General features: G+C 45.3%; 3 protein-coding genes across 9 annotated transcripts; 2 read left to right on the top strand and 1 right to left on the bottom strand.

Annotated features, from left to right (window-relative positions):
* Nucleotides 1-4015: 4015 nt before the first annotated feature.
* Nucleotides 4016-5151, top strand: LOC147978322 (uncharacterized). The gene is made up of 2 exons (XM_087514706.1): nt 4016-4336; nt 4447-5151. The coding sequence occupies exons 1-2, from the start codon at nt 4016-4018 to the stop codon at nt 5149-5151; spliced, it is 1026 nt and encodes a 341-aa protein (XP_087370832.1).
* A 680-nt stretch (nt 5152-5831) lies between these two features.
* On the bottom strand, nt 5832-10028 carry LOC125546572 (DNA (cytosine-5)-methyltransferase DRM2-like). The gene is made up of 10 exons (XM_048710786.2): nt 9903-10028; nt 9695-9803; nt 9432-9478; nt 9113-9334; nt 8905-9013; nt 8785-8831; nt 8450-8689; nt 7271-7388; nt 7138-7193; nt 5832-7046 (listed from the first exon to the last, which is right to left on the bottom strand). The coding sequence occupies exons 1-10, from the start codon at nt 10026-10028 to the stop codon at nt 5832-5834; spliced, it is 2289 nt and encodes a 762-aa protein (XP_048566743.2).
* Nucleotides 10029-16428: 6400 nt separating this feature from the next.
* On the top strand, nt 16429-22716 carry LOC125542603 (uncharacterized). Of its 7 annotated transcripts, none has more exons than XR_015618064.1 (7): nt 16429-17460; nt 17700-18101; nt 18362-18593; nt 18673-18757; nt 18868-19007; nt 20744-21203; nt 21901-22716. XR_015618064.1 is itself a non-coding variant. In XM_087546215.1 (5 exons), exons 2-3 carry the CDS (start codon nt 17755-17757, stop codon nt 18402-18404), a joined length of 390 nt encoding a protein of 129 aa, XP_087402341.1. In that variant the 5' UTR covers nt 16429-17460; nt 17700-17754; the 3' UTR covers nt 18405-18593; nt 18851-19007; nt 20744-20983. The 7 variants fall into 7 exon arrangements, 2 of the variants coding, with proteins under 2 accessions (XP_087402341.1, XP_087402342.1); XR_015618063.1 differs by having other exon boundaries at nt 18851-19007; XR_015618061.1 differs by lacking the exon at nt 18673-18757 and having other exon boundaries at nt 18851-19007; nt 21901-21974; nt 22069-22713.
* The last annotated feature ends 452 nt before the right edge of the window (nt 22717-23168 follow it).

The following is a 23168-nucleotide window of genomic DNA, read 5'->3' as shown; positions in this document are numbered from 1 at the left end:
GATGGGATCTCACGGGTACAGAAGGTTGCGGCGGTGGAAATAGGGTTTCGTGGTGCTCCTGGATGTTTTTGGGGTATATGAATATATATAGGAGGAAGAAGTAGGTTGGTGGAGCCATGAGGGGCCCACGAGGAGGGAGGGTGTGCCCAGGGGGTAGGCGCGCCCCTGTCTCATGGCCACCTCGTTGGTTGCTTGACGTCCACTCCAAGTCCCCTGGATCACCTTGTTCCAAAAATCACGCTCCCAAAGGTTTCATTCCGTTTGGATTTCGTTTGATATTCCTTTTCCGCGAAACACTGAAATAGGCAAAAAAACAATTTGCACTGGGCCTCGGGTTAATAGGTTAGTCCCAAAAATAATATGAAAGTATATAATAAAGCCCATTAAATATTCAAAACAGAATATATAATAGCATGGAACAATCAAAAATTATAGATACGTTGGAGACGTATCAGTCGCCTCCGTTGTATTTCTCCCGCATCGCCAACTTGTCAAGTTCTCCTGTAATGTGATTGGTTATTGCACCGTCGGCGTACCAATTGGTGTCCACACCATAGGAGACATCATGCGCCTCATTTTCTTCTTGATCGTTCTCTTCATGGTGCCACCAACAAACACGTGCACCTCCTGGATGATGCTTATAGCATATCTGACATCCAGGATAGTCATATTGGTGCTCACGCACCTGCTGTTGCTGTTGTTGTCGAGGGCGTCCTCTGAAGCCGCCGCCTCCATTGGCAGGAGAGGGCTGGCGGTCACCGCGGTCACCACCACGGCATGCCCCCTTCCTCCTCACCCGCGAGACCTATCGCGGGACTGACCACGGGCCTCTATAGACCGCATTTGTAGATGAATGAAACCTGCCTGAAGACGAGTCGCCTAGCATCTCCATCCTTTAATCGAAGGCAGAGATATGAGCAAAGAGGTGGCGCCGATCGCCGCCACCACAGAGTCGTAGTCGCGGTCCAGACCCGCAAGGATGTAATCCACCATCTCCGGATCAGAGACGGGACGGCCAGTAGCAGCTAGCTCATCCCCAAGACTCTTCATCTTCTCCATGTACGCCAATCTTGACATGGTGCCCTTCTCGGTGTTGGTGATTGCAATTCTCAGATTGGTAATCTGAGACTGCGATTGCGAGGTGAAGAGATTTGTGACTGTTGTCCAGAGCTCGAAGGTGGAATCCTACCCGACGACCTATGCAAGAATCTCTAGAGACATGGAGTTGAGGAGATATGAAAGGGCTTGTTGATCTTTGGCGATCCAGGGCCCGTACAGAGGATTCGGCTCAAGGGTCGTGGTCTTGTCCGCCTTTGTGATCTCCACCATCCTGGGCGGAGCGGCGTCGGAGTTGTCTAGGAGCCCCATAACCTGCGCACCTCGCAGGGCTGGAGAACATGTGTCTTCCAGAGGATGAAGTTCCCCCTTGCAAGCTTCTTAGATGGCGACGAACCAATGTTGAGGGCGATGCCGGCTGAGGAAGACATGGAGACGATGATGTATGATCTAGGGTTTTGGTTTGTGGCTAGATGTATGGGAAGAGGTGGCTCTGATGACCATGTAAGATCGTAAGCGTTCCTACTCCCTCGAGGGGAGCCGCGTTCAGTTTATATTGATGTTGGCTGAAGCCTGCCTTGGTGTACAAGGTGAAAGAGATACAAGAATTTGAATAGAACAAGAGATAAGGGAAGAGGTTGAGATTACTATGACATATTCTAACAAACCCAACACGAAAGTTTCAGACTTAAGAGTTCGAGTCCTTCACTTCGACGCGACAAGAGGGAATCTTGTGAAGATAGATGCTCAAGCTTTCTTTGACATGTAACTATGACCAACCCAACACAAACCAGGAGAAAGTCAGCATGGTCTAGGCCCTCTCAAGGCTAGTCACAATCGTAAACCAAGCGGGCCTAACTGATTGGCGCATCATTAGAAAACAATGTGAGGAAGGTTCGAAAAATCTAACCTACCTACACATGACCCTAATATATGTATAAAAGGGTCATGTGATGTTTAAATATGCAATACACAACTTTGATATGGCACTTGCTTAACAAACACGATAGTCCGGCATGAAAGTTCTTGACTTAGAGTGCGGGTCCCGCACTTCAGGGCGACAGGAGAGAATGTTGTGAACGCAGGTGCTCAATTTTGATTTAACATGTCACTATGACCTACCCTAAAACCTAGAGAAAGTCACCATGGCCAACCCCCTCTCGAGACTGGTCAAAGTCGTAGACCGAGTGGGCCCTATGGATCGACACACCATCGAAAATCGCACGAGGGATGGTTAGAAAACCTCCCTCGCTTGCATGTGGCCCTAATATATGCATAAAGGATGGTGTGTTGTTTAAATATCGAATACACAACTTTCATGTGGCATTTGCTTTAAAAAACAAGAGTAGTTCCACACTTAGAGTGCGACTCATGCACTTCGAGGCGACATAAGGCGACATGTGCTCAGTCTTAGTACGGCATACCACTATGAACTATCCTACCTAACACAAACAAGGAGGAATTCACCTTGCTCACCCCCTCTCTAGTCTGGTTAAAGCGTACAGCACACGGGCCACATGAATCGGGGCGTCGTCCAAACCCCGCGATGGAGGGTCTGAACTCTGAAAAGCTCCATCAGATTCATGTGGCCCTAATATATTGTATAAAAAGGTGGTGCGGTATTTAAATATCCAATACACAACTTTGAGGGCTCCTTTGATTCAAAGGAATTTTATAAAAAAAATTTAAGGATTGAAATCCTTTGAAATTTCCCTATGTTTATCCTTTAGGCTTCTTTTGTTTCATAGGATAGGATTATCATAGGAATAGGAAATTTGTAAGAAATGAGATGACATGTAACTCAAATCCTATGAGTAGGAATAGGAAACGAGATGTCATTTGGTTCACACCAAATGAATTTTTCCATTGAGTCTAGGATCATTTTTATTTTCCTATGAAATGTGGAGGATAGGAACCAATCCTATATAGGAATAGGAATCCATTCCTATGAACCAAAAAGCTCTAAAGGAAAAAATTCTATAAAAATCCTATCCTCTAGAATTCCTATAAAATTCCTACAAACCAAAGGAGGCCTTAGTTTATAGGATTGACCCCCATAGATATTTTTTCAATGAAATCCTTTGTACTATATTTTATAGGAAATCTAACATCCACTCTAATCTCTACTCCAACCTTTTTTAAAATTTGTTTGCTTTTCTCATGGCATCAAACACTTGGTGCCAATTTTATAGGATTTAAATAGGCATTACCTTTTTAATTCTATATTTTTTCTATTCACGCATTTTCAAAATTCTGCGAATGATAAAGGCCCTGATCAGGCCACGTCCCATCAATAAGGAGACGTGCGCCTCGATTTCCGCATAGGGGTTAACGGCAGCCCCTCGATTCCCGCGCGTCATCAACGCCGTAATGTGGGAAGTCAAAGAGATTTGCTGCCCGGTAGAATTGAGGCGCTCGTAGCAGCACTGGTAAGTGTGTGTTGACCGGGTTTTGACGCAGCTCCCTCGGAGCGTTCTGGTGCCTGCATGCAGATAGGCCACGCGTCCAGGTTTTCGTGGCCGTGGCGCGTCGGCGATTGGCGCAGCACATTGGGAAAGGGCGAGCTGCTCGCCGCCGTTTCCGCTTCCCGCGGCGCGGGGCGATTTCCTCGGAAGGAGGCCGGTGCGTGCGTGCGTGCGACCGAGGCCAGTGCAGCCGCCGCTCACTGCTGCTCCGTTTGCTCCGGGCGAGATCTATAAACTGGGGGCCCGTCGTCGTGTGCGAGGTGCCTTCCCCTTCCCCTGTCTTCTTTTCCATTCCACTCCGTTCGCCGTCGATTGGGTATGTTGATTCTCCTTTCCTTTTCCTTACCGTTTGTTGCTTCACGCCATGGCCGGCCATGGTGCTGATCTATAGCTACTATAGTTCTCTCTATTCTTTTCTTTTTAACCTAAAATGAAGATTTTTGCCACTGTCGTACGTACCTATCAGCGCGCATCGTTTGTCACCGACCGGAGCGATGGACGTGGATGCGCTCTACCGCGAGATGACGCGGGACACCGTCGCCATTGAAGCCGACGGCTCTTCGGAGTCGTTGCTGACCGGCGTCGCCCTTGAAGCCGACGGCTCGTCGGAGTCGTTGCCGGCCGGAGCGATGGACGTGGGTGCCCTCTACAGCGAGGCGATGCGGGACGTCGTCGCCCTTGAAGCCGCAGCCGGCTCGTCGGAGCCGTCGCCGGGATGGGTGAGCTCCGTGGCCGTCATGCAGATCGACAGCAACTGGATCCGTTGCTCCGTCTGCTCCCAAAACCTCCTCTACATCAAGTGTCCCGTCTTCCAGGTACGTACCTACACATGCGATAGCTCCGATTAGATTCCATCCCGTTCCATGCGAGCTATAGCAAGCTAGCTGCACCGATCGATCCACGAATCTGATGATTTTACTAGCAGTGCAAGAGCGGGCACCTCGCCTGCGTACTCTGCTGCACCGAGTCGTGCAAGAACTGCAAGGACGGCGGGGCCAAGTTCGACGCCCGGAACGCGATGGCAGAACACTTCATCTTGTACGCCAGGTTCAAGTGCCCCCACCGCGGCTGCCACGGCTTCTTCACCTACAGCGAGGTCACGGCCCACAACGACGCGTGCCCACAGGCGCCCTGCTCGTGCGCGATGCCCGGCTGTGGCTTCGCTGGCCCGCCGCACGCGCTCCTCCGCCACCTCACCTCCCTCCACTCCTGGCCCGCGTACGGCGCCCGGTACGGCAAGGTGCTCTCCCTCCGCGTGCCGGCGTCGGCCGTGCCGTGCCACCGGCTGATCCTCGCCGTGAAGGACGCCCGCGTGTTCGCTCTCGTCGTGGGCAAGCAGCACGGGGACACCGCCGTGTCGCTCGTGTGCGTCAGAGCAGGCGCGTCGCCGTGGCCGCCGTACAAGGCCCGGCTGCGCGCCTGCGTCCTGCGGCAGTCAAGCGTGGTTGAAGGCAGCACGAGGACAGTGGCCATGCAGATGGTGACGAGCAGCAGCAGGCCCGGCGAGGTTGTCCTGGAGAAACTGCCGTGTGTCTTGACCGTGCCGCAGACGTATCAGAATACCGGAGATGAGGGGTCCGAGGAGCTGTTTCTGAAGATTGGCATTGTAATCTTTCCCATCGATAAGTAGTTTTCTTTTTCTTCCCGTGGAGTAGAGCTCGGCAGACACAAATGAACTCGATAGAGATCGATTTTCCAATGGTGTTTGTATGAAAGTAGTGCGGGTTTATCCTAGTACTGTTCAACTGATCGTTTTAATTTGTGGCATCATTTTTGTATTATCTGTTGCGGCAACAGCGGCTGTGGTGATGAAAAAAAATTTCTCTCCTACCCATCACAAATATTTTCATCATCTCTTGGAGATTCTATAAATTGTCTACTGAACCAAGTGTTCTTAGAAACTATGGCATTGCCTCCAGAATACAAGTGCAGAGGGAAAACATGTCTGACATATCCAGAATACAAACCATGGCATTGCCGGGTATGATATCAGTATCCAGAATACAAGTGCAGAGGAAAAGCATTTCCAGCATTGCCTGCTATGATTGAAAAAGCAAGTTAAGAAATCGGACCGGGCATTAGAGAACTGAATGTCTGGCAATATAACAATTTTCCACTGCCTCTAAGCAAATGCTGAATTCCTGGAAACAGAGAAAAAAATAAACAAGAATACAGGGCAGTACTATGCAGACTCGCACCGTACGAATCATCTATCACAAAATCAGAGCCAATTCTCTCAAGTTCTCAAACAGTTCTCAACTTGTCGGTGTACATGTACTCTACTATCTAGCGAGTCCTTACTAGTATGTCCTAGACTGGTTTGCAACAATGAGATATAGCTAAGTGCTTAATCCTCGCCATCTCTGACTTGACGGTGTTCAAGATTCTGGGGTACTGGTAGAATAGAGAAGAGTGCTCGCCCTCTAGACCGTCGCGGTGGAACCGATTTCTGCCAGCGAGATTGTTGCATGGGCTGCCCCCAATCACCAAGTCAAAGCCGCCAATACTTTCAATAAATGACCTGATTTTATCATCAGTTAGAGTCCTCACGTCTGGAATCTGAATCAACTCGCCTGTCTGAGTCTGATTCCACCAACTTCTCAAAATCCTCTTATTCACTTTAGATATCTCTACAGAAACCACTATCCTCATGTGGATTCCAAGCCTATGTAGCGCTACCTCTCCTCCTCCAATACCGGTGAATAAGGACAGTACGTTTATACCATCAGGAAACATGTCCCTCAACACAGACAAGTGGTAAGTAACTGTATCCACTTGAAATGAGTTGCCAAGAGATTTGTACCTCTGAGTTCTGGTGACTCCCCTCGTGTGATTCCTTGGAAAACCCAGTAGGTATTCCATCTCATGGGGCTCCAAATGAGCAACCCTGTTTTTACCAACCCACACGAGATTGTATTGTCTGCACAAAGCCATAACATAGTTTTGAACACGAAAAGATGGTGGATTCTCCGCTGCTGAAAGAACAAACTCAATTAGTTCTGTCAGCCTTGAACTTGGCACACATGTCGTCAGGCAGTTGAGCTGCTTTCTCGAGTCCCAAGAAGGCCACCACTTCCTATAATGGGGAAACGCATCAAATATAGTCTTTGGAGGCTCCAGGCAGAGAGATGACCTATTCTCAATCGGGAGATTATGGATGTAACCTCTTTTCCTGGCAGTTGCACATATGTACTTGGAATCCAGAAACTCTGGCTCTACACCATACAATTCTCCTTTAATAGTATCCCATGTGCGTTTAGGGGTTTGGGCCACATTTTCATAGTAGAAGAAAGGTGGACCAATAGCTTGTTCGGGGAGGCTTCTTTTAACTGGCTGTACCATGCTATTAGGCAGGCTAAAGCCAACCATTGGATTTGGAAGAACAATTGGTTCATCATCGCTACCATTCAAGGGGAGCCAATTTCCTTGCGCTTCACCTCCACATCGCATCCTTTTTTTCTTGCTCTCTTCCATGAATCTTCCTTCCTTTCTCCTTTTTAAGGAATTGAAGATCTTGTTCGTAACCTACAAAATTATAAATGAACTTTGGTGTCCTTGCATCTTAAAAGAGCGTAAGAGATTCATTTTTCAGATATAAAATCAAACAACAAGGTACCTCACGGGTAGAAAAGTTCTTGGAATCAAGTAATGCAAAAAGAGCATCATCCGCACCTAGGAAATATAACCAAAAAAATACAGCATAAGGTGCCTTTTAAATGAATGCAACAATTTCAAAAGAGAGGCATTACCACCTCTGGTAAAAGCCATATTGGCCCTAACTTCAGGAAATCCCGCATCCTTTTCTAACATTGCTTGTGCGAAATCCTTGATATTCTCGTCCTTTTCTAACATCGCTTGTGCTAAATCCTGCAGAAAAGCACAACAAAAATACAGGTCCGAAATTACTTTGCGACATCTCACTACCTTTTTAATGGCAACTAATGGTTGTGTGTTGATAGTGAAAACTGCAAAGTGGCGTCTATGAGCCTAGGAAAACATGGTAGGTGGGGGTGTGATTGATAACAAAATGATAGCACAGACGACCCAGGAAACAAGACAGGAGAAACCGATCAAGAATCAAATTAATGTGATAATTCAGGAACTCAACTTCTTATTCTCCAGTGTTGCTTAAGAATGACATTAATGCAAGAGAACATTAGCTTACAAATCACACAACTACCTCAACTAGCATATGATTTCCTCATTGCATCATGACACATATTTCATAAGTCTTGCAACTAATATTCAAATGCATAAGCACTGAAAAGAAAATGAGTGCTGCCTAGATAAAACTAAGTTTACAATCATTATGACCGAAGACAGGCACGCACAATAATAAAGTCATTTCATGTTCGTTTGACTACTCTGCGGTAAGTGTAGTCTTGATAGTATTCAATCCATACCCTTAAATATCACACTATTACATGGTAAACTTTAGCATGTGAAGAATTGTATGTAATGAAAATCATGTGCTCAAACCTCACAATACAATTCTACACCCACGAGAGTTTGAGAGCATAAGAGAAAACAAGAGCAGATCAAACATTATGTGAAGGAGTGCTCATGGTGTGAATGGCACCCAGAAGAGGAATCATAAGAGATACGAATATAAATTCTTAACAAGAGACAATTCACTCAAGCAAAGAGAAGGCCAAGATCATGCTAGTGTAGTTGCTAAACAAGTAGTATTTTATTTTAGAGATACATCAACTCTACCATGATGTTTTGAATGATGGGACTATACTGGCCAGATACTAGAATATCTGAAAAGAAAAATGGAAAATAACGTCCCAGCTATATATCATGTTGGATGCTTCACTCAAATCAACTAATACTTAAACAGGTCAACAAGGCAAAGATTTCACATATCATCACACATATAATCATAGAGTACTCATTTTCCAATCTGGAGATACATAATCAGCTACCTCGTCACCAGAAACATTAGAATTGGCTTCCGTCTCACCAGCACCATCGTCATCATCATCCCAGTTTTTGAAATCAATATCATCATCATCATCATCACCATTCCAGTTTGTGGAATCATTAGCATCATCATCATCATTCAAGTTTTCAAAATCAATATCACTGTCATCGTCATCCGCAGCATCATGAGGGGTGCAGCCAGGGGTAAAGCAGTTACCCATGGAAGGGTAATTACCTAGCGTCTATATTTCAAACAACCAATATCAATAGTCTTTTCTAGTATGCAGCACGAGCATCATGGGATAAACTAACTAATAGAAGCGCATGTATAAAATACCTCAAATGTGAGAAGTAGGTCGAGAAATTCATTTGCATGACTGTACCCTAAAAACCGAACCACCTGTTGAATCAAAAGGTGCAAACACAGACAAAAAAAATGAAATTGATTATGTTTTACCAATTGCCTTGACAGCCTTCAAAAGCATCTCCTTTGGATAACCCATTCCGACATATTCCTCGAGTGAAGAAGATGATGGTGCTTTCTCCTTGGCCCAACCATTAACGTCCTGTGTACATGGGCAAAAACAAACACCACATTATGATCATAGTAATAAAAGAAAATATGTTGAAAGACACATTTTTCTATGAGTTATTATTCAAATTACCAGCATGGATGGGCCAAGAGCATCAAGGTTACTCAAGGCGGAAGCCAACAAGGACTCAGCCTCATCACTAGAATCATTAGAACTGGCTGCCCTCTCACCAGCATCATCGCCGCCATCATCCCATTTTGCAAAATCAAGATCGTTGTCGTCGTCATCCTCAACATCGTGAGGGGTGCAGCCAGAAGTAAAGCTGTTTTCCATGGATGGGTAGTTAACTAGTGCCTACATTTCACATGACCAATATTAACACAGTCCTTACTAGTATGCAGCAAGAGCATCATAGGATAAACTAAGTAATAGACATGCACGTATAAGATACCTTAAATGTGAGAAGTAGCTCGAGTATGTCATTTGCATCATTGTACCCTAATAAAGCACTGGTTGAATCAGAAGGTGCAAACACAGACAAGACAAATGGTTTATTTTTTCAAACACGCAATAGATCTTTGTATCGTTATATTAAGAAGAAATGGGACAAGAACCCATACAACACCACTCACACACGCTACGCACTCCACACTATTGCTCTTAGATTACATTGGCGCATGTTTATCAGTACACTGGACAAAGATTAACTTTTACCGCTCGCCTCGACGGCCATCAAAACAATCTCCTTTGGATAACCCATTCTGACAAATTCCTCAACTAAAGAAGCTGATGGTGCTTTCCCCTTGGCCCAGCCAGTAACATCCTGTGTACATTGGCACAAACAAACACCACATTATAATCATAATAATTAAAGACAATAAGTTGAAAGACACATTTTTCTATGAGTTATTACTCGAATTACCAGCATGGATGGGCCAGAAGCATCAAGGTTATTCAAGGCCAAAGCCGACAAGGGCTCAGCCAGTCCATCACTTTCCCAATCGAACGTATCACTGTCATCGCTATCGCTAACCCAGTCCTGTGACATGAATTAAGCATGCCTAGATCAATACTGAAATAAAAGCACCCAACATAGCCAGTATAAAGAAGAGGAAGACATGAGGGTCGAACAGATTTTGTTGCATCGTCATAAGCCCAGAAACAAGCACGAGACACATCACAATCAAAATCTCTAGCGCGAAAAACAACACAGTCGCATTCCATTCTAGTGTCTAGAATGCACTGAAGAGGAGGAAAAAACAAGATTGTTTTTACTGGATAAACTACCAACCTCCTCTGTCACCGTCACAACAACACATAAGCCAATGCCCAAAATATTATGATCCCATCAGTACATATATATAAACACTTGAATTTCAACCACACTCCATGATTCACAGAATGGTGCAGCAAGCGTACGCACTCCAACGGCACCCTGCGACTAGCGCTAGCAGCCCAAGATCTGCATGTTGTTCAGCACACCTGCCACAACAGCACAACTTGAAGAGACCGTGCCCTTTGACACTCTCCTTGGATTTCTTAAATTTCGTAACCTGCCCCGTTGGACCAGATCCTGTTCAGAATTCGTATGATCCTAGGAATCCAAAATTAATGTTTTACTAAATCTAAACCCAAGGAGGCCCTATTTTTTAGATCCAAAAGTAAGGGGGCCCTAAATATCGGCAGAGATGCATTCAAAAGAAGAAGAAAAATCGGCTGGGGGAGGATGAGAGGAGAGCTTACCACCATTGATTGATAACAGTGATGCAAGAAGATACACCCCCTCTATCGCCCCTCTTGTGGTCTTTCTCTGCGGGGCCGTGAAGAGGAGGAAGGGGCGACGGCGGAGGCTCTCGGGAAGGTGTAAGGGCGGGCGGCGGCGATAGCGGAGTCAAGTTCCTTCGTCTCCTCCTGTCTTCCGTCCGTTCCGCCGCTCTCAGTCTTGGCGTGGACTAATGTAGCCCAAGTTCGTTCGTCTCCTTTCGTGGTGGACCTTTGACATTCTGCACCGCTAGCGGTCCGGACGGTACAGCCCCGTCACGTGGATCTGTATGACGGACATGTAAATCATAACATGCCTAAAAGAGGCTGAATCATAACATGTCTACAAAAAATGTGAACGTAACATGAGGGCAACTAAAAAAAACACTAAAGAGTTATCCATGTTAGGGCATCTCTAACGCTGCCCCGTAAATTTTCTCCCGCATCCGTCCGCGATGGATGTTGGAACCGGCCATCCAACGCTATCCATATACATTTCAATTCGGAATTCTCTCCCGCATCCATCCGCGATGGATTTTGGAACCGGCCATCCAACTTTATCCGCATACATTTCAATTCGGATTTCAACTAAACGGACGGTATTCATACGGACCTGCTGATTTTTCATATAAAACCGGATGAAGCGCATTACATATTTTAGACAATTTTAATTAAATCCTACTCTAAATCTAATCTAGATGATCGTCGGCACCCGTTCCCCATGTCCTGTCGTGATCCCCGAGAACTGAAGCTCCGGCTCTCGCCTTCTCCTTCACTACTAGTTTCGCCTCAGCACTCTCCAACTCTGCTTCCGCAGCTTAAGCGGCTCATCGGCCGACGATGACCAGCCCGCCAAGCTTAGCTTCAACGGGAGGGAAGGAGTGATGGCCTTCCTGGGACCCGAGCAGTGGCGACCTACCATGCACTACTCTTCCTTGATGTCGACGGCACCCGCGGATGTGTCGGCGGGCCACGAGCGTGGCAGAGCTGGCGATGTCCTCTTTATCGTCGTTCTTGCCGAACACCTCATCCGCCGCCTCATCCATCTCCATGTACACGACTTTTAGTTCTGCCTAACGTTGGCGGTACCGCAAGCGGTCGCGGCGGATCTAACCTATTAATTTACTCCCTCCGTTCATGAAAGAGTGTACTTCCAACTTTATCAGAAAGTCAAACTTTTTTATGTTTGACCGTATTTATACAATAATACACTAACGTTTATACCATCAAATTAGTAGCATTAGATTCATAATGCAATATATTTTCATCGTACACCTATTTGGTTTTATAAATATTGATATATTTTTGCACAAACTCGATCAAATTTGAAATGGTTTGACCCTCCAACAAAGTTGGAAGTACACTCTTTGAAGGACGGAGGGAGTAGTTCACAGTGCGGAGGTTAAAATGACTTGCCAATTTAATACGATTTTTTGGGCAACAAGGGACATTAATTAGAAGCTTAGGGAGAGATTGAGAGGAGCTTTAGGGGCCCACATGCCCACCCCTTGGGCCCTGGGGGCGCCCCTAGGCCGTGTGGGGCCCCTCTGCACCCCCTTTCCTTGATTTCACCGCTATAAATCCTTATAAATACATAAACCCTGGCCATATTTTCAGAAGAATTTTATCGCTGTCGCAATCTCTTGTTTCATGAGCATTCAATCTGGAGGCCTGTTCCGGAGCTCTGCCGTGGGGGGGGGGGGGGGGGGGGGAAGCCATTGCCAGAGCCATCTTCATCAACCTTGCTTCATAAATGATGATGTGTGAGTAGTTCCATTAGGACCTTAGGGTCCATAGTAGTAGATAGATGGTTCTCTCTCTTTTTGGAATCTTCAGTACCATATGTTACCGTGAGCCTTCTCACATGATCAGGATCAATTCGATGTAATTGGTGGTGTGTTTGTTGAGATGTGATGAATTGTCACTTTATAATCATATTGTTCATTGAAATCAATTGAATCTTTTAAGGTTTTTTTATTGTTAATTAGCTTTGCATGCTCTCCGATCTATCTATTTTCTTGGCCAAGTTTGATGGGTTTTTCTTCAGATGAAATGGTGCTTTGTAGTGGGTTCAATTTTACGGTGATCTAACCTAGTGATGGTAAGGGCTAAGACACGCATTGTACATTGCCACTAAGGATAAAAAAAATGGGTTTTGTTATATTTATTGACTTCTTTTTGTCTACATCATGTCATCTTACTTATTGCGATACTCTGTTTCTTGCAAACATAAAACTTCAGATGCATGCTAGATAGCGATTTTGGGGTGGAGTATTAATAGCATATGTAGTTGGATTAATAGTCTACTTATCAGATGAATGCCTATATGAGATTGACATGAATGATCATAGTCATGAATATTGCAATCTGGTCAATTTCTCAATTGTAATTTGTTTACCATGTCATTTGCTTGTTTTCGAGAGAGATACCACTAGTGAACCTATGCCCCCTAGGTCTATTCTCCATTACTTGATTCTTCTATAACAATTGCTCTTTTATTTCTTATGTTACTTTGCTACTATCTAACTCTATCATTTGGGTTTAATCTTCTAACTAGCAAGACAAGAGAATTGTCAACCCTCTTGCTGTGTTGGGTACGTGTGTGTGTGTGTGTGTGTGCCCACGTGTTGCTCACATTGTTGATTTAGGATACTTGATTGATAACCTTGGTTCTCTAACTGGGAGAAATAGTTGGTATCGTCCTGCTTCACCCTTCCTCTTTGGGGAATCCCAATGACTCCTGCAGGGGTAAGTAATAATGACTTCCTCTTGTTCTCCTACACATAAACTGACTATATTCCTCAGAACAATCACCATACCTACTATCATGGCATTTACATAGTCATTCCATGATATATTACAATGCAGATTTCATTGTTACTTTACATTACACGACTTGGGTTTCATTATCATTTTACTTTGCATGATCATATAGAGCTAGCATGATATTGGTGGTAAATCTACCATCGTCATTGTTTACATCTTATGCTAGATCATTGCACGTCTTGGTACACTGCCAAAGGCATTCTGCATCGGGCCCCTCATCACAGAGCCATCACTTGGACTGTATGGGGCCCCATGGTCAGGTCTTTGCCGAGTAGTATTTACGCTGCACCGGGCAAACGATACTCATTGCCAAGCTTTTCATGTTTGTCGAGTTTAGAGTATCTACAGTCGAACTTAGCAAACCCAGTCCCCTAAATGTCCGCAGACGTGCCCCATCAGTGTCCGGGCGTGTCCATTTTAAGCTTTGTTTGTTCGTCAATGCAGTCATACTCCTCATTTGCTCCTTTATATGTCTGGACATTTGCATGTGATTGATAAAGATGAAGGGAGAGAAAGAAAAGAAAGAATACAAAAAGATAAAAGGTGGTCTAGGATGGGCCGCGTCCTACATGGCAGACTGACCGGGCACGTCCGCAAACCCTCATATCCTCCCTACATTTGGTCTTAACATGAGAGTTCACGGACAGTCCAGGTGTATAGGGATGGTATGAGGGGTGATGATCACGGATCTGATCTAAGCATAACTTTAGTCTTGTATGGCATTTTTATTTGCTAACATATTTTTGTGTGCGTATGTTCATGTTGACTGTGTGCGTCTTAACTATGCAGAAGTCGGATGTTTGCTCATTATGTTATGTATTCTCTAGATACTTCATTTTGTGCCAATAAAATTCATCCTGTATCGAAAAATGAGGGGTTCGGCTTGGTCATTTTTTTTTCCTTCTCTCTTATTCTCTCATGTTTGATTACCGATCAGACATGTCCGCGGATGTTTGAGGAGGATTTAAGGAGGCCGGCAGTAGATTCTCTTACTCTTACTCATGGGCAATCTTCCGGCACTAGACCACATTGCCGATTCTCCATTAATAATCAGCACTACGTGCGGCACTGCCGTATTCGGCAACGACGGATAGACCATGATCATCAATCAATCTACCTAATCGTCTTTGTTCATAGTACGTACCGCTCGTGTGGCGATTGGGATTAACATTGATCGCCGGAGGGAAGAAGCAGACGCAAACGCACGCGCATGCAGGCGACAGAATATATGTCCGCACCGAGTTGCAATAAAGTGCGAAATACCACCCGATCGAGATGCCGTTGCTAAAGGCTCCAAGTGATCTGCGTCGACGGTTCTAGCTAGCTAGCCTTTTCCACCTCCCGTTAGCTCGCTGCCGGCGTGGCCCGCCATCGTCCTCGCGATTCCTTCCTCCACGTCGGCGGTCAGGGCCACCCGGCACCAGAGCTGCCGCAGCCACTGGCATGTAGACCGCGCCGGTCCCGGGCACTCACCTGTCAGCGGCATGGCGGTGTCGGCGAGGCTCCCCGGCTGCTGAGTGTGCGGCGCCGTGCCCGTGCCACGCCATGGCCATGCACGCGCGGCATGTCCGACGCACGCTCCCAGCGCTCGCGGCCGCGTGCCGCCACATTTCCCCACACATCCTTTCGTCCTATAAAACCCACACCGCACGCGGCTATACTCTGCAGATATCAGACACCAACACAGCTAGCATTAGCATCACCAACACCACTGCCAGTACCAGCTAGTTAGCTTGCGCTTAGACCTCAAGCTTGTGATTCGGCTGCATAATCAAGCTAGCTAGCTCCTCATGGCGCCGGCGTCGAAGATCATGAGCCACATCGTCGTCCAAGACGGCGGCATTGCTGCCTATGCCGTTTACGCCGCCGCGCCGTGTGACGCCTGGTGCGGCGGGCGGCACAGGAAGGCCGAGTCGGACGGCGACGACGACGATGACGACTATGACTGCGCGCCTGCCGCCTGAAGTGCACGTTCGTGCCTGGTCGCCGGCGGAACGAATCTGGAACCCTGCCCGACAAGAGCTAGTATGAATGTATCCATCCTAATATATGAGGCAGTGATCGATCGAGGTGTGCTTTTTGCAACCGGGAGCTAGTATGAACGTTCGTGCCGCTTAATTAACCCACCGTGCTGGCTAAAATATGCTCAATTTAGCTATGAGCAAAAAAAAAGAGCAATGCCTAAGTACTTGCCTACTCGTATAGATACTGAAAGTAGTCTTGTGCTTTTCATCGACTAGCTTGTTATGTTACTGCAGTAAAACTGATATCTTGATCGGTACATCACTATCTTACTGTTTATGTACGTATGTTTTGTTGCTGTGCCGATCATTGCATGCTCCTATATATATGCTGACATAGACTTTTGGTGCTCGCTTCACTTGTTTAATTTGCATCTGGGAATGAAGAGTCAACAGGCCAGCTAGCCAATTTCATTTTGCGCTGATTTTTCTTGAAGCAGAATTCCCTTTTTTTCACAAATCTTCTCAGGCTACGGTCGATATATTTGTTCTTTCTGGAAGATACGGTTTGCCGAATTTCAATGTTTTATTATCCAACTTGCTAGCTAGCTGCTAGTAGTAAGATTCTAAATATGATCAATGACATTCTTTTGAACCTATTTATGCATTCAGTTATACGGTGTTCATGCTACTATTTGCATATAAGCATTCATACTTTTGCATGCCGAACACTTCGATAAGAAGCTCCTGGGTAAAAAAGGAGGAAAAAATTGAGCACCACGGGCAACTCATAGACATTATTATTTTAAGTTTTTTTTAGGGAAATTATTGTTTTAAGTTTTTTTAGGGAGCTCGTATGCGAAAGTTGTGACTGTTTTGATATTGCCTGTTTTACACAGAGAGGTTGTACCGCCCCATGGAGAGGTTGTACCACTTGACCGGTACAACCGGTGTTTGGAGCGGTTGTACCGCTCCAGAATTGGTTCGGAGGTTGTACCGGTCATGTACCGCTCTATCACCGGACTGGTCTCTGTTGTGGTGCGATTGTTGGGCAGTTGTGGGCCGGTTGTACCGCTTATTGCCTGTTACCGGTTGTACCGGTGCTCATAGAGGTTGTACCGCTCCTATGTTATTCTGTACATAATGGGCAGATTCTCTATCTCTTGAGCTCGTTTTTGTCCCCATTGTTGACTTTCTTTGAGCTTGCTAACTCTCAATCCCTCCATGGATTCTTACTAGTTTTTGAGGGCAAAGAGAAAGAAGATCTAGATCCACATTTCCACCAATCACTTTCTCCTCTATGTGAGGGGAACCCCTTGGATCTAGATCTTGAAGTTCTTGGTGTTCTCCTTCTTGTTCTTCCTCTCATTTTCCTCCCTAGCATTAGTTGCTCCGGTGGGATTTGAGAGAGAAGGACCTGGGCACTCCGTGTGCCCTTGCCATTGCATTTGGTGCATCGGTTTGAGTTCTCCATGGTGATACGTGAAAGTGAAGTTTGAGAAGCTTATTACTCTTGGGTGTTTGGGCACACTAGAGCTTGTTCCTCTTGGGTGCCTTGGCGCCCTAGATGGTTGGTGTTGTTCGGAGCTCAATCATTGTGGTGTAAAACTCCGGGCAAGCGTCGGGGTCTCCAATTAGGTTATGGAGATCGCCCCGAGCAATTTGACGGGCATCGGTGACCGCCCCCAAGGGTTACCAAAGTGTACGGGTTCGGTGACCACCCCCAAGGGTTGCCATTTGTACGGGTTCCGTGACCGCCCTCAAGGGTCCCTTAGTGGAATCACGGCATCTTGCATTGTGCGAGGGCGTGAGGAGATTACGGTGGCCCTAGTGGCTTCTTGGAGAGTATTGTGCCTCCACACCGCTTCAAACGGAGATTAGCATCCGCAAGGGTGTGAACTTCGGGATACATCGTCGTCTCCGCGTTCCTCGGTTATCTCTTACCCGATCTCTTTACTTATGCACTTTACTTTGTGATATCCATATTATTTCTTGTCATATATCTTGCTATCACATAGTTGCTTATCTCGCTTAGCATAAGTTATTGGTGCACATAGATGAGCCTAGTTATTTTAGGTTTTGTGCTTGACAAATTAACCGCTAGGTTTATTCCGTATTTGTTCAAGCCTAAATCGTAATTATTTTAAAACGCCTATTCACCCTCTCTCTAGGCGACATCCACGATCTTTCAACCGCCGCCGTGATTGGGTGAGGTCGTCGAGGACCATGGCGGCGGAGCAGGCCATGTCCAGGCACCGGATCGACAGGCTCTCGGCGCCAAATCTACAAGCACCGGTCGCCATCCCCATCGGCGACGCACACGTTGCCACTCCAGCACCCGCGGCAATACAAGTGGGCGCGCCCGACAGACCTCATCTCGTCAGGGGCGTCCACGTCCAAGTAGATGTAGCGGGCGAGGGGCGCGTCGTTGACGGCCATAGAGACAACGATGCCGTCTGCAGGAAGGCCGACAACGTCGCGGACGTGCAGCTCGTCCGAGCACCACCGCTCCCAGACGCCTTGGGCGCTCCATTTGAAGTGCCGGAGCATGGCGTCGTGTTGGACGACATGAGGTACATAGCGGATCTGATTAATGACTAAACTTAGCGATTCTTCAAAAAAGAATGCTCATCATGATGCCATATTCATGCGTTTTGCTGCATACACATATGCTTTTCGTTGCTCCGTTGGGAGGGGAGGGGAGGGACTGAATCTGCTCTCCATTTCTTCACACAAAATTTTCAGTGCAAGCGGGCAAATTGTATCCACCACTTAGGCAAATTTCAGGGAAATACTGGCTTGTGATTGATTCTACAATTGAACTGGACTGCAGTTGCTCTACATCGACAATTGTTGGGGCCTCCATTGTAGGGTGATTGCTCAGCCCGTGTCAACGAATCTTCAGACAAAAAGATTGCTCAGCCCGTGTCAACTGAACTGAATTGGATGGATGTTGGCTGCCGGCCGGCTGATGTAGCAGGAAAGGAAGGTTCAGGCCGAGGTTGCACATCATGCAATCCGCCGATGAAGAAGCAACGGATTTTCACTAGTACTCCTAATATTATGTAAGATTTTTGTGTCCTTTACTTTCAGTGCTAGCTGCTTCAATTGATTTACCATTGTGTTCTTTATGTTTGTTTACAGCTTCCTGTTATCCTGTAGTTCAGCCACTCTGCTTATAGACTATCGTTGTTAGTAATGTTCTTCACCCAATATTCCTGTTTACCAGGTAGTTGCCTGAACATACTACAAGCTTTTCTATAGCAGGCATGATTTGCGAGAGATGGGAAGATGTCGTTTTAAATCCCTTTCAATTTTCCAGTGTTGGCCAATTTACAGGGTGCGGCGATGAGGGATGCACAAACAAGTTGTGGCCAGTGGGAGAGGCAAGGGGACCTGTTCACCGCTGCAAGAGGGATGTCGAAGGAACCAAAAGTGGAAGCTAGCATAGCGACACCATGTTCATTTGTCTTCAAGAGGTAAATGACATCTCTTCTTGAAGAACTGAACTATTTTCACCATCGTTTGTTTCTGTGTTATATTAGAGATTTTTTGTGATCGATAATATGTGTTTATTTAAAATCTCAATGCCACCTCCTCGCGTTCGCTATTGCAGTCAAAGGCAAAGTTGCCTAATAAGAATCATTAGTTGTCTGGTATAAGATGTAACTTGCCTAAACGACGACCACTTGTTGCCTGTGACAAAGAGACATGTTGCTTGGGATAAAAAGCTCCCCACCAGTTAGTTTTTCTGCAGTATAAAGGCGAAGTTGGTTAAATGACAACCAGTCTTTTTTTTTGAAAATGTCTACGAGTTGAAGAGGGTGTGTGTGGTCTGTTTTTTTGGGAAAATCGATGATTTGAGCGCAGGGGTGGTTTGCGGCCTCGGGATGCGGGGGATGGAGTCGTCAGCGATTTTGGGCCGGAAGTTTCTAAAATTTGCCCAACGCATGATAGTTAGTTGCTAGAGATGTTGGCGCGAGTTGCCCAAGATCCGCCCCTGAGAGTGTTGGGTATATTTTTTAGCCAAAACTTGCTCAACACATGATGGTTAGTTGTTAGAGATGTTGGCGCGGGTTGCCCAAGAGTTGCTCTCGGGAATGTTGGGTTCTATTTCTGCCCAAAACTTGCCGAACACATGATGGTTAGCTACTAGAGAAGTTGTCGCGAGTTGCCAGAGATCCGCTCCCAAGGGGGCTAGTTTTTTTTGGCCCAAAACTTGCCCAACGCATAATAGTTAGTCACTAGAGATGCTGGCGCGAGTTGCCTAGAGATCCACTGCCGGGGGTGTTGGGTTCTATGTTTTGCCCAAGACTTGCTCAACGATATTTTTTATAATTTGAGAAACCTATGAGAAACTGAGAGGACATGATGGGGGGGGGGGGCTAAGTGCCAAAACTTGCCTAACTTATTCCGCTAGTGTGAGTTGCTCAAGGATTTTTGTAAAGTGCCTAACTATTGCGTTTGTAGTTGCCTCAAAATGATGCAAACTTGCCCTTTCGTGCAAAGTTATTACATATAGTTGCCACACATGCTCTTTCGTGTGAGTTGCTAAAGGAATGTTTGTTAACTGCCTAACTATTGCGTTTGTAGTTGCCTCAAAAATGATGCAAACTTGCCCTTTCCTGCAAAGTTATTACATATAGTTGCTACACATGCTCTTTCGTGTGCTTTGCTGAAGGAATGTTTGTTAACTGCCTAACTATTGCGTTTGTAGTTGCCTCAAAATGACGCAAACTTGCCCTTTCCTGCAAAGTTATTACATATAGTTGCTACATATGCTCTTTCATGTGAGTTGCTGAAAGAATGTTTGTTAACTGCCTAACTATTGTCTTTGTAGTTGCCTCAAAATGATGCAAACTAAATACAGACAATTGCTACACACGGTGCGAGTTGCCCAAGGAATTTTTGTAAACTGCCTAACCATAGCCTTGTATTTGCCTCAAAATGATGCAAACTTTGCATCTCTCTTCTCACAGTCTTTTTTCAAACTACCCAAAATGATCAAACAATTTCCCCCCTTTTCCAAGCAAGTTATTGAATGAGTCAAGCAACTAACATAGGGAACACAGGCAACTGATATAACAACATCATGTTTTTTTTTACATTTTTACCCCCAATAGGTGGGTAAAAGCAAGTTAATTGAATGAATTAAGCAACTAACATAATGAACACAGGCAACTAATATATTTTTTTACTATTTTTTTTCTAGCAGGCCACTTTTACGTGTTGAAGGAACGATGGAAGAAGGCATGCCTTTTGTTGGGACAGATGTGTTTTTCAAGTGTCTTGGGATGTAAAAATTCACCAAAAATAAGATTTTTAAGATAGAAATGTGTGTTCTATTCCAGAAACTAAAAGTAGCAGTATCAGCAAATTCATATAACTATTTTTGCTTTTTCTTTTGTCTTATTCTTCCAGCAGTAACAAAACTACTACTGTGTGTTTTTATGATTATTTTTTACCTAGTCCTTGCAATTTTTCCCTTACTATGTTTGTCTATGACTATTTTTTTGCTTCACCATGGTTTCTTGGGGAACCGAACACCATTGTAGCTTTCTTTAGAGGAGAAAAGCTACGAAGAAACATTAGTTTTTTTTGTTTCATTCAATTTTTGCAGGACCCACATACAAAAATATCAAAGCCATGGAAGGCCTAGAGCAGCTACTCTCCAGGTAATCTCCATACCATGCACTAGTAGATTACTTGCTTTACTATCTAGAGAGGAACCAATCGTGTGTGATTTTACCGATTATGTGCTCATAGTTGATTAATGCCAGCATTGGACTTGCTTTGAAAACAACCCACCTAGATGTTGGTGCTTTAAAAAAAACTAAATTCTATCACCACAGCAATGTACAAACCAAATTAAAATTCATAGTTGCTTCTAGCCCTCTTTTATCACCCTTAACACATGACCACACATGAGTTTGTTTGCTCTTAACACTGTTTTTGCTCAAAACACCCCTAGAACTTGCTTCTGCTTTCTAGAGTTGCTAAATCATTGAACTGGACTTTGCTTAAAAATAGCTGTGCACAAAGCAAATTAAAATTCAGAGATGTGTTTACCCCATATTTTTTCACCCTCAACACAAGAGCACACATGCGAGTTGCTTGTTTTTACCACTTTGTTTGCTTAAAACAACCATAAAAGTTGCCGCTCCTTTCTGTTTTCCAACACACTTTTTTACTAGTCCAAAAGCAAGCCTAAACACACAACAACCAGTACTTGGAAACAAAAGAGAAACGTGAGCAGGCATTCTGTTTTTTCATCCCTTGCCGAGAGTTGCTTGTTGTCAATACATGTTTTGCTTAAAATATGCATTGTAGTTACTCACTTCGTTTTTTTGGTTCTTTTCTTCTCTGCAACAGGTGTAGTGCAAAAAAAAGATACTAGTTGCCCAGGGACCAGGGAGAAAAATGAGGGAGAACAAAGGGGAGAAGAAGTGAGAAAATCACCTCATGTCTCTTCCTTCGTTTGCAAATGGGTGGATACCTTTTTTCAGTATTTTAGTACATGTAACGGGGTAACAATCGCAGGGAGTCCTTCTGACTGTGGGAATGGTTTTGTGTGGGGGAGAAGAAGGGCATAAACCATGGAGGAGAGAGAGAAGAGGGCGTTGGGTGCAAGGGGAGCCGAGAGAAAACACATGGGAGCTGCGGCGTGCACGCAATTGGGGGATTAGGGCCAGGTGCTTTTTTCTCTTCGATGGGTGGTCCGGGGGACACACAAGACGATGGGGTGGAAGAAGAAAGAAGAGGGAGAAGAAGAAGGGCGTGGGGAGAGCTTGGGAGAGAAGAAGAAAGGAGGGAGGGGGCACTGCTTTTGGTGAAGCGCGTGAAGGGAGGGAGAGAAGCTGGGTGGACGGAGGGACCTGGGAGACGGTGAACCCTTTCCTTTCCAAATCTGGACTGAGGGGGGACCAAAACATACCTAATATGGGAGGCTGCCAGGGGGCACTAACGGGCACACGTTTGCCCGCTAGACACGTCCAATATCTTAATAGTGGTTTCTAGTGTATAGTAGATGAACATTTTCATAGAAATTATAGGGCATGGCAAATTTGACTTGCAAGTTGGTCTCTGTAATAAGTTGAAAACATGTGCATTCTTGTATTCAAATTACACTATTAGGAAAAGGCCTGCTAGTGGCTCACCTGTTTTGGCTACTAATGGCGCACTACAGGTGCGCCACTAGCATCACGCCATTAGAATTTTTTACTAATGGCGCACCACAGGTGCGCCATTAGTATGCCTCCCAGGGGGCAATATTTACCCATGTGCTCTGGCTTACTAATGGCGCACTAGTTGATGATGCGTCACTAGTTTGCTTTTTGCAGTGCGCCACTAAAGTGCTGAGTGGTGCGCCACTAGTATGAATATTAGGGATTTTTTTCTTTTCTGATATTTGCACAGGTTACAAAATATATTACTAGACAGAATATAGACAGCACCACACATCAACAGCAGATTCATCGAATACAATAGAAGATTAGTCTCTGAATACAATTCATCGTATTAGTCTCCGAATTCAAAAGACCGAACAAAGATAGAACATTACAAGTCTCGAGACCGCGAGTAGCGAGTTTGTCTTCATATTACAAGTTGATATCGATCATCTAAACTACCATCACATAGAA

Source organism: Triticum urartu, chromosome 3A (assembly GCF_056163025.1).
Source record: "Triticum urartu cultivar PI428250 chromosome 3A, HENAU_Tu73, whole genome shotgun sequence".
Taxonomy (NCBI): Eukaryota; Viridiplantae; Streptophyta; class Magnoliopsida; order Poales; family Poaceae; genus Triticum; species Triticum urartu.
Note: the sequence above shows the minus strand (reverse complement) of the source record. Positions and strands in the feature narration are given on the sequence as shown.